Raw genomic sequence first — 12,558 nt, 5'->3', positions numbered from 1 at the left:
TAACATAATCAATCCTTCTTTTAAATGGCTGCTGTTAAATATCTGCTTTTACTGCTTTAGCTCTCAAGCAATTAATGCTGGAGTTTTAGAAATCACTTCAAAATGGTAAAAAGAAAGATGTTCCCTCTATGACATGCATCATCAGGGCACACGCATCACTGACCCTCAGGCTGGAGTTACGCCACCATGCTATTTATATAATATTTAGCTTTCTTAACAGCTCAGGTTCAGATAAAGGTAGCTGTCCTATGCTTATGTTCTAAACTTAAAGAATGCAATCCCCTCTTCAAGAGTGGGTGGCCCTAAAACATATCTTTCCAGGATCCCTGCTTCTAAGGCAACACCTCTCCATCAAAGGTGCTAATTTATTCCTTAGGGAGAAAGCATAGTACAAGTAAGGTCTCTGAGTCTTACTGGAGATTCATTTAAATAGTCTTGTAGTCCAACTCGAAAATATTTTTTGTTGTAGTTAATACATCTAGAGCAAGATTCAACATGAGCTGAGTGACCCATTTGAATGCTTTTCTTCCATACCCTCTACCTCCTGCCCTGCTGGACCAGAGCTGGGTAATGAAGATCCTTTCTCATACTCAATCAAGGAACCTGTTCTAAATACAAACAGGGATTTCCTTAGAAAATATTTTGGCATTAGAGGAGAATGAAAGTTTTCAAATTATAAAGACATTTCCCTAAAAACTGTTGCCTTGACATTGAATAATCAGAAAAGCCTCTTTCCAAGTCCACTTCACCTGTCATACTGAAAGATTATTACTACAAGAAAAGCTCATTTGGAGATGTTTCTGAACACCCCCAAACATCGTCAAAATCATCTAACACTCCAAAGGTAAGATTTTCAATAGTTCTAACACTTATAAAGTATTCTTATTTTTCATATGCATTAATCATTTTTTAAACATTTATAAAATACAATGATAGAGATTATTTTCTAATCCCCACTTATTTTAAAACACTGTTGATATATAGTGTTAAATTCATTTGACTTTGGACAATTTGGGGCACATACACATGAAGCAATGAATAAAATCCAGCTAATACCAGAAAACATATTTTGCAATGAGATGCCTCATTTGATAGATACATTTAATCATGAATATAAAAACAAAATTTAAATATTACACAGAAAAGACCCAGATATAATTATTAATAGGTGTAAATCATCAGTTGTTAAGTTTTAGCATACGATTCTAAATACTATGAATAATAATATTGCTATTATGAACTACAACTACTATGAATAATACATATTTCTATGGCTTCTTAAAAAGTAATATTAGAGAAGATTCTTCCTAAGCTTATTAAAAAATTAAGTTTCTTTGTATTGTTGTTCAAACTGTCGATTCTGTGCATCTGCCTATATGTGTCTCTAGGACTGTGATGGATATGTTCATATAACAATGTTATCATAACATACTATAAGGTGTTTTGTTACTCTTAGCTGATGGAGGGGTGTGCAGCAGCAAAAATTTCAGTCCAGGTAAGAGAAGTCACAACACATGTCTGCAAAAGTACTGAGGCACGTGACGTTTCAGAAAGTTTCAAATAATATTATGCTTGTTTCTGTAACCATAACAATTAGTCTCTGAGGTCATCTTCTTATCTATGTATAAAATAATATCAAACATAAGGAATATTCTAAACATTAACAGGAATCTTATGTGCAAATCTCTTGGTACCATAAAATATGCTGAATATAAATTGAAATATTTTATTATTAACTATTACAAAATTATTGAAATTAGTGAAAAAGTTTAGATAATTATTATGTATCTTTTTTTTATACATTCACTACATTTCCAGCACCCTTTACATCAACTATTAACAACGGCCTGCACCAGGGTTCTCTGTCACTGGCTTCTGCCCTTATCAAACCTCACTCTGCTTCTTCCAGGACACATAAAGGCCTCTCTCAGAGTAGAGACTGAGTGACCTCTTCCTCAGATACTTTGTGAACCTCCCACTCATATTCTCAATAATCTCTGTTACTCCCTATTTCATAATATAAATGGAAAAATCCTTTATCTGTACATGATGTCTATTACATCCATCTTTTTCTCTCTTTGGGGATTTAGATGCAACTTGTTTGCAATTATGACTTCAATTTATGTTCCTGGTCATCTCAGACAATTATGTGGACTCAGATAACTTATTGCCTACTACATATTCAAAAGTCCCTGATGTATATACCTTTTGCAAAATCTGCACCGAGGAGGTAATGTGAATAAGAGTTCAGGGTCCTTTTCTTCATCTCTGAATATAAATAAATAGCAAAACACACACAAACACACAGCAACCAAAAGCCGCTTACTATCTCACAACTCAACAGAATCCATCCTTTGACTAGTGACTACAAAGAAGATGTTAACAAATTCAAGGTTGTACTGTTTTTTCAGATAATGTGATTAACTTTCACATGAAGTACATGGAGAACAGAAATAATGTTACAGAGTTTATTCTGCTGGGGCTGACAGAGAACCCAGAGCTACAAAAAGTCGTATTTGCTGTGTTTTTGTCCATCTACATCATCTCCATGGTAGGAAATGTGCTCATCATTATCACTATCGCTTCCAGCCCATTGTTGGGTTCACCTATGTACTTTTTCCTGGCCTATCTCTCTTTTATTGATGCTTGCTATTCCTCTGTCAGTACCCCTAAACTGATAGTAGACTCACTACATGAAAAGAAGACCATCCTGTTTAATGGTTGCATGAGCCAAGTCTTTGGGGAACACTTCTTTGGAGGCGCTGAGGTGATCCTGTTGACTGTGATGGCCTATGACCGCTACGTGGCCATCTGCAAGCCACTGCACTATACAGTCATCATGAACTGGAGAGTATGTGTCCTCCTGGTGGCAGTGTCCTGGGTGGGAGGTTTTCTTCATGCAACCATACAGATCCTCTTTATCATCAGATTACCCTTCTGTGGCCCAAATGTCATAGATCACTTTATGTGTGATCTCAACCCCCTGCTTGACCTGGCGTGCACTGATACCCACACTCTGGGGCTCTTTGTTGCTGCCAACAGCGGGTTCATCTGCCTGTTAAACTTCCTCCTCCTGCTGGTCTCCTATGTGGTCATCTTGCGCTCCCTAAGGACCCACAGCCTAGAGGGGAGATGCAAAGCTCTCTCCACCTGTGTCTCCCACATCACGGTGGTCGTCTTATACTTTGTGCCCTGCATATTTGTGTACATGAGACCTGCAGCCACATTACCCATTGATAAGGCAGTGGCTGTGTTCTACACCATGATAACTCCTACATTAAATCCCTTAATCTATACTTTGAGGAATGCTCAGATGAAAGACGCCATTTGGAAATTGTTTAGCAAGAAAGCTATTTCAGCTGACAATAAATAAATAATAAATGTTCCTACAACCCAACTTTAATTCAACTGAGGAAAAGATGTACAACACATTTTGGGAGACTTTTGAAAACTATAATTATAGGCCACAGATTAAAAGCACTACCATTCATAAATTCTGCATTAACAGAGTTAGAAATGAATGCAAAAAATGGAAACAACATAACCCAGGACAACTTTATGCATATTTGTAAAATTTTATCAAATTGAAGTAGGGGGAGGGAGGGATCTTGGGTTTGATAGCTTTGTCCATTTATATTGATTCGTTGACTTGCCTTCTAATAACAACTGCATGTATAGAAGTTGAGCAATAACCTCTAATAACACTCAGAAGAAGTAAGCACTTCCATTATTCCTGTTTTATCTGTGAAGATACTGAGAGAAAAAGGAAGTTATCAAAAGAAATATATTGATTATCCAGTAACCGGAATATTACTTATTTTCCAGACCATATTCTTTACTCCTATGATATACTGCCAGGTAATGGTGAGAAAAATGTCATATAATTATACTGGGCATATTGAATGTATTTGTTGATTCTCAGTAAATAAAAATGTATTTGTTGATTCTCAGTAAATTAAACTCCAACAATTTTCATTAATATCCCTTATTTTATAATAATGATTGATGGTCATATTTTTCTAATAATATTTTAGTGTCAAAACCTTTGAGATTAAAAAATGGGCTATTCATTTAACATGCCAGTGGTTAGTAATGAATCAATGTTTCTAAGTTTCTTTTCACCCTTTAGAACTACTCACTATTAATTATCTCAACCTATACTGATTACCAAGAAGAAAGAGTAATGGCTCAACGTGTGATTTGCATATAGGAACTCCTATTGAGTAAATGTTCAGCTGTACTCCATAAAGTGCCTGCCTGCAAGCTAAAATTAGCTTCTCACGAGCTGCAATGCTGTACAAAGTCTGACACTCGATAAATATTAAATGAATTAGCAAAAGTCAAATATCACATAAATAAATTCAATAAAAGATAGAGTAAAAAGAGTAATAGTGATTTCAATACTTTTTGTACTTTCATCTGATGTAGACTCTGAAGAAGATTCTAGGGATCTCTACGGGAAACCACAATTTGTCTTTATTCTCACTTAAAGGAGGAATGAAAAAGAACTTGAATCTGAGTTTCTCAGCACATGAACAAATATTGTATCTTAATATTTCCTCTGAAATATTTCATTATCTTATGAATATGGGCTGTGTATGATTTTTGTGTTGTTTTGTAGCCATGTTTTATTATTATTTCTCAAAAGATAAAGCTCTTCATATGCACAAAGAAATTTCAGGGTTAAATATTTTTCATTAAATTCTTCATTCATTGACAAAATTAGTTCCAACCTATCAAATTGAATATATTTCGAATGCCTCAGATATGGGTTAAAAGACACTCATCTCCCTCCTTTACAGAATTTTATAATTCATTGAGAGAGACCCAGAAAGGAGGAGAAAATTACCGCTAGCTACATGTTATAAATGGTAATATGTACAGGGTGCTATGAAAATATACTACAAAATCAACAAACAAGGACTTGGGGGTGGATAAGGTAAGAGTTTCTAACATAGAAGACATCAAAAATAGCACCTATGTGGTAGAATGGAAGAATCAGTAGAATGAATAGGCACAAAATTTGGCCAAAGCACATTTAGAAAAGCATCTATGTGTTGCATATAAAATGTCCCCAAGAAAAGCTTACATGTTAAAGAATTCAGCCAGCTCTGGAGATAGAACACGGCTGGAGGAGTTAGATCACTGGCAATGTGGCTTTGGGGACTCTATCTGGCTATTTCTCCTCTCTCTCTCTCTCTCTCTCCTCTCTCTCTCTCTCTCTCTCTCTCTCTCTCTCTCTCTCTCTCTCTCTCTCTCTCTCTCACACACACACACACACACACACCTTCCCACCAGCAGGACCTGACCTCTGAAACCATGAGCCCCAAAAGTTGTGCTTGCTAAGTATTTTGGTCATTATGATGACAAAGATAACTATGCCAATTGATAATAGATAACAAAGGCCCAGAGGTGAACAAAAAAGAATATGCAGGAAAACTAATTATAAATAAAACAATATGGTTGCTGTCATTAAATCTATTCATTAAACAATTATTTATTGAAATTCCAAGGACTAATCTGTACACTGAGCTAATAAAGGTAAATTCTAAGTTATGAGATGAGAAACAGAAATAGGCAAGCTCAGAAAAGTCTTATAATTTTGTTCAAGTATAATGGTAAGGACCAAGAGAAAAATATTGAAAGTATTTTAAGCCAGTGAATGTTGCAAATAAATTTGATGATATATGATTGCAATGCACCAATTACAAAAATGATAAAAATAATTTTAAATAGATTCAACTATGATAGCATTTCTTCCAAGAGCAAGTCAGCGCTAGGTCTCTAGCCCTTCCTTATACATAGCACATCAAATGAAATAGTAGGGAGAATGTCTCCCCTACTGGGGGGGGGGAACTATAAAAAATTAAGCCCTAATACACCAATAATATTAACACAAAATATAAATGATCTAAATAAAGACATATTGGTAGAGTAGATTATATTTAAAAGATCCAAAAATATTCTGTTAAGCAAAAGTCACTTCAATGTAATGATATAAGCAGGTTGAACATAAAAATATAGAAAAAATCAGTATTAAAAATAATAAAAGGAAAGCAAAAGTGGCCTTTTTAATATCAGATAAAGTATACATTAGAATAAAGAAGACTGTTAAAGGTCAATGGATAATATACAATAATATAAATTAATTCACCAACAAAACATAGCACTACTAATTACATGTACATCAAATAAACTGAAACTTTGCATGGCAAAAACTGGTAGTGTTAAAAGATAAGTATAAAATTAAATTCTTCTATTAACAATTAAAACAAATAGAAAATCAGTAATAATATGTTAAAAGTAGACAATATCAACGAATAATTGACATAGGTTCCTCCAACTAACTAAAGCAGAATGCACATTCTTTTCAAATGCCTACTAAAGGGTTGTCAAGTTAGAGCAGAACCTAGGACATAAAACTTCCTCAGTGAATTCAAAAGAATAAAAATAATGATCAGGCCCACTTTCCAATTAAAATATAAATAAATTGAAAATCAACAAGGTATATATAAGAAATATCTTTAAACAATTGAAATTAAACATATTTTAAGGTAATTATTACAGAATAAAGGAAAGTGTGTGTGTGTGTGTGTGTGTGTGTGTGTGTGTGTGTGTGTGTGTTGTATAGGGCTTTGAACCTCGTGCATTCTACCTCCAAGCTACATTGCTATTTTACATTGCTAATAGCAAATACATTGCTATTTTATTTTTGTTTTGAAATACGGTCTCACTAAGTTGCTAATGGCCTCACAAGTCTTCTGAGGCTGTCTTTGAACCTGCAATTCTCCTATCTGAGACTCACATGTGCTGGGATTACAAGCACGCACCACTACACCTAACTGAAGTTACTATCATCATTTTTTTTACATATAATGGTTCATTATAGTCTCACATCATAGAGTATTTCATAGTGATAGTACCATACATGAATACAGCACTTGGTGGACTTTACTCTGGCTTCTACCCCATCCCCCCTTCCTTATACAGGACATAGGAATTGACATTGGTATATATATGTAAACAATGTCAATGGAAGTGATTTTTTCACTGATATTCTCTATCCTCCCCTCTTCTTCTCCTAGACCACTTCCCTAATCCCCTAGAGTTTCTCCTTCATTATCTGAAGTCCCCCTGGTATGACCTTTACTCCCTTGCTTCCACATATGAGAAAAAACATATGAGCCTTTACTTTTGGTTAATAGCTAATTTATTTAACATAATATTCCCCAGATACATCCATTTCCCTGAAAATGGCATAATTTTGCTCTTCTTTATTGCTAAATAGAATTCCATTGTGTATATATCCCATAATTTTATAATTCATTAATCTGTCAATGGACAGCTAAGTTAGTTCCATAATTTGATTATTGTGATTGTGCTGAGATAAACATAGATTTGCATAAATCACTCTAATTTTCTGATTATAGTCCATTTGTAAAGAGAAACAGGAGTGTATAGCTGAATCATATGCTGAATCTGTTTCTAATTTTCTGAAGAATCTCAACACTGATCCCCAGAGCAGCTGCACTAATTTTTAATCCCACCAACAACATAAAAGAATTCTAATTTTCTGAATCCTCACCAAAATTTTTTGTTGTTTGACTTCTTGATAATTGCCATTCTGATTGGAGTTATATGGATTCTCAACATGGTTTTGATTTGCTGATTGCTAATGATTGTTGAATATTTTTCATGTATTTATTGGCCACTTGTATCTCTCTTTTTGTAAAGTATCTATTTCATTTGCCCATTTATTGATTTGATTATTTATATTTTTGTATTGTCTTGAAAGGTTTTTGTATATTCTAGATATTATTCCTCTATTTAGATCTCCTATTCTGTAGGCTTTCTTTTAAGATTTCTTTATTTTTTATTTTTTTTGTACTGGAGTTGAAACACAGGGGCATTATTCCTTTGAGCTTCACTCCCAGCCCTATTTTTTATTTTTTATTTTGAAACAGGGTCTCGCTGAATTGCAAAGGGTCTGGGACTAAGTAGTTGAGGCTATTTGTGAACCACAATCCTCCTGTCTCAGTTTCCCAAATGCTGAGATTGCAAGTGTGTGCCACACCACTCCAGGATTCTTTATAGACTTTTAATGTTTTCCTTCGATGAGCAGAAAATTTGTAGTTCAATTCTATCTGATTTATTGACTCTTGTTTTAATTTTTGAGCTTTGGGAGTCTTATTGAGGAAGTTTCTACCTATACCTATATGTTGGAGTATTGGACTTAGTCCTCCTCTAATAATTCAGAATATCTGGTCTAATTTCCAGGTCTTTGATCCATCTCGGGTTGACTCTTGTGTAGGTTAACAGGTAGGGATTTAATTCCATCTCTTACAAATGTATATTTTCCCAACAACATTTAAAATTGTTTTTAAATGTTCAATTGAAAAAAATTAAAATGCAAAATATCAGTACTTGTGTTGTGAAGCACTGCAAAGAAGTATGGAAAAATTCCATCTCTTCTGACTTTATGAAATAACTCGTGAAGTATTGAACTTAGTTTTTCTATAAAGGTTTTATGAAATAACTCGTGAAGTATTGAACTTAGTTTTTCTATAAAGGTTTTGTAGAATTCAGCTGGAAATACATTTGGACCTGGGCATATATTTAATAGAAGGCTTTTATTAGTGTTTCTATCTCTTTGCCTGCTATTAAAAGCCTTTTGTATGATATTTAAATATCTGAAAGCTCTATTCTTTCCTCTCTCTCTCTCTCTCTCTCTCTCTCTCTCTATATATATATATATATATATATATATATATATATATATATATACATATGTGTGTGTGTTTATATATACATGTATATATGTATATAGATACACACATATGCCAAATATATATGTCACATACATCACAATGTACAATATAATATTAATATATACACACATATACAATGATGTGTGCATGTGTGCTTCTACCATCTTGCACCCCATTAAGATGTATGGTTAATTTATTTTATTTTTTGGGGGGTGGTACTGGGGTTTCTGGAAGCCCTTATACCTCCGGGCTACACTCCCAGACCTATTTTTTTACATTTTTTTATTAGGAAACAGGGTCTCCTAAGCCAGCGCGCGCGGCTGGCTTCGAACCTGCGCGATCCTCCTGTCTCTGCCTCCCAAGCGCGGGGATTGCAAGCGTACGCCACCACGCCCGGCTAAGATGTATGGTTAAAACACACCAACAAACAATGAGTAAATAATATTTTTAAAAGCCCATTCTAACAAAAGGTTTCTGCAAAGATATATTAAAGCACATAGAGCCAGGTGTGACGGCACATGCTTGTAATCCCAGCATCCAAGAGGCTTAAACAAGAGGATTGTGGTTAATGGCCAGCCTCAGCTACTTAGTGAGGTCCTCCTTAACTCAGTGAGACCCTGTTGCAAAAAAAAGAAAAAAGAATAAAAAATAAGGCTGGAGATGTGACTTAGAGGTAGTATACCCCTGGGTTCCATCTCCAGTATTGCAAAAAGAAAAAAAGAAAAAAAAAGAAAGAAAAACCACATAGATTTAGCTTCAGCTAAGTCTAGTGTACTATTAAGCATATCAAAGGCTTTCTTAATTTTTGTTACAGTGTTTTTTTTTAATCTCTACCATTTCCTTATAGTGTTTCTTAGAATTTCTATCATTCTGCTTATATTTTCCATCTGTTCTTGTACATGGTGTACCTCATTCTTTAGAATCATTCTATGGATTGAACATCAAGCCTACATAATCCATATGTTGATACCCTAACTCCCAATGTGATGTCATTAGGAGGAGGAGAAACTTAAGGCAGTAATTCAGTCGGGGAGGTGGAGTCCTCATGTGTGGAATTAGCACCTTATAAGAAGAGATGAAGAAGAGACACAAGAGTTTGATTTCTCTCTTTGTCTGCTATATGAGAATATGGCAAAAAAAGATGAATTCCCCTAAATCTGAAAGAGTGCCCTCACCAGGAACCATCCTTTGGCACCTTTATTGTGATTTACCTAGTCTTCAGAACTGTGAAAAGTAAATATTTAAGTCTCCTAGTCTATAATGATTTTTGTTTTATGAGCCTTAAAAGTCCAAGACAAGTCCTTAGTATATTACTCATTTGTTTTAATTCCTAGTCTGAAAATTCCAACAACCTTGCCAATCTCATTCTAGCCAAATTTGTTTTTTAAATTGTCTGTTTTTTTTTTTTCTCTTTTCTGCAGTACTAGGGGTGGAATCCAGGAGCATTCTACCTCTGAGCTACACTCCTAGCCCTATTTTTTAGTCTTTATTTTAAAACACGTTCTCACTGAGTTGCAGAGGGCCTCACTAAGTAGCTAAGGCTGGCCGTGAACCCAGATCCTACTGTCTTAGCCTCCCAAATGCTGGGATTACAAGTGTGTGCCACCACGCCCGGCTTTAAATTGTCTGTTTTTATTTCTAACCACAATATACTTTGACATTTTAAGGTGCCAAAAAGGAAAAGCATTTACAGTATTAGGGCAGGTCACAGTGTGGTCGTGAGCTTGTTGCCTGGGAATGATTCACAAGTGCTTCATAGCCTCCTGCTTCCTCTGTGGGACAGGGTGGTTTACGGAACAAGACCTGGATGCTTTCATTCTTCCTTGGGCATGGATGGGTAACTCAATAGCCAAGTACTTGCCTAGCATGTTCAAGGTCGTGGGTTCAATCCTTACTAAAATAAATAAATAAATAAATAAATAAATAAATAAATGCATACATACATACATAAATATATAAACAAACACATACATAAATATATAAAAAGTTACTTTTCAATCATGAGTTAGTTATGCCAATCAAGTTTGGATAAGCTGTGTTTTTATTTTCATTCACTGCAATGCATTCTTTGATTTGACTTTCTCTTCAATGTAAGGATTATTGTTGCTGTTAATTCCAAGTATTTGGATATTTTCCCATTATTTTATTTTTTGTTTTCTAGTTTGTTTACAATGAAGTTGGAAAACACGTTTTGAATGTTTTAATTTATTTTTAATTAAAAAGTAATGTTGTGGCCCACTATATGAGCTATCTATCTTTATATTTTATAGGTAGGTGTATTCTTCTGTTGTTAAATTTAACACTCTCTAGGTGTCAATTAGGAAATGGTTCTGAGGTCTACACCATACGTGATTTCTCACCTTCCTCCATTTATTGTAAAGAGACAGTTCTTATAACATTGCTTAAGTTAGTTCTTCCTTTGCCACTTAATTCAACAAGTCTTTTTACTTTTGTATCTGAAATTAAATATCTGTTTCTCAAATCTCCCAGTGTGTGCATGTGTGTGCATGTGTGTGCATGTGTGTGCATGCCTGTGTGTGTTTCATACATATTAGTATTGCTATGTGTTATTTTATTACATCTTTATTTTATTAAAGACTTCAGCTATTTACAAAATCATATCTTGTTCTGTATTTTTTCAAAATGAAATGTTTTTTTAATTTGGTGTACTTAAAAAATAAAAATAAAGCAAACATGTTAAGAGCACTTTTAGACATGTAAATTTAAACTTACTAAATACTATTCTGTTGAAAGTATCAAATTCTCTCAATGCAAATTATTCATAATCTGCACCAGCATTCAGATTGCTTGTATTTCATAGCTTCTCAATATCTGTGACAATTTGACATGCAGAAATATGATGTTGGGCATTTGGTAATGATATTTGAATAGTACATGGGTAAATCTTATAGAGCTTGAGGATTTCAATATGCATTTTAATAAAAGAGAGTTCATACCAAAAATTTGTACAGAATTTCAGATGACAAATTTTAAAAATGGTAATTAATAGTTGGTCTTTGTGTTGTGAGCATAACATTTTAAAAGTATATTTTAATCCATTTGTGGTGGTGCATGCTCATAATCCCAGTATTTGAGACAGGAGGATCACAGCTACTAAGGCCCTCTACAACTTACTGAGACTCTGTTTCAAAAAATAAAGAATAAAAAAATAGGGTTGGAGGTATAGCTCAGAGGTAGAATGTCCCTGGGTTCAATCCCCAATAACCCCCCAAAAGTAGATTTTATTCTTTAAAGCAGACTTGAGTTTACATAAAAATTACAAAATATAAAAAATTTCTTAATACCTACACTATGGTTCTCAGATATTCCCCTATTATATTGCATTGGTGTTATACATTTGTTAAAATTAATAAACCCATAGCAATGAATTTTTGCTGAAATTCACAGATTATACCAGGGCTTATTATTTGCATTGTACAGTTTTGTGGGATTGGTCAATTGCATTATTTCATGTATACACTCCACTGTTTTATAAAATATTTTCACTGTCTACACTGCACCTATTCATCCCTTCTCTTTTCCTACTGGAGCCTTGGCAACTACTCATTGTATTTTGTTTTTATTTTATTTTATTTTATTTTATTTTATGGTTTTGGTGGTACTGGGGTTCCTGGAAGCCCTTCTACCTCGGGGCTACACTCCCAGACCTATTTCATATTTTTGAAACAGGGTCTCTTAAGCCAGCGCGCGTGACTGGCTTCGAACCTGCGCAATCCCCCTGTCTCCGCCTCCCAAGCGCGAAGATTACAAGCGTGCGCCACCACACCCG

General features: G+C 34.5%; 1 protein-coding gene across 1 annotated transcript; it reads left to right on the top strand.

Annotated features, from left to right (window-relative positions):
- Positions 1-2,431: 2,431 nt before the first annotated feature.
- LOC308259742 (olfactory receptor 4C46-like) lies at positions 2,432-3,373 on the top strand (the record flags this gene model as incomplete). The annotated part of the gene is made up of 1 exon (XM_080690985.1): positions 2,432-3,373. One exon carries the CDS (start codon positions 2,432-2,434, stop codon positions 3,371-3,373), a length of 942 nt encoding a protein of 313 aa, XP_080547111.1.
- Positions 3,374-12,558: the final 9,185 nt, after the last annotated feature.

This window comes from Muscardinus avellanarius, assembly GCF_963383645.1.
Source record: "Muscardinus avellanarius genome assembly, chromosome: 1".
In the NCBI taxonomy this organism is placed as follows: domain Eukaryota; kingdom Metazoa; phylum Chordata; class Mammalia; order Rodentia; family Gliridae; genus Muscardinus; species Muscardinus avellanarius.
The sequence above is the reverse complement of the archived record's forward strand: the minus strand, read 5'-3'. Positions and strand labels throughout refer to the sequence as shown.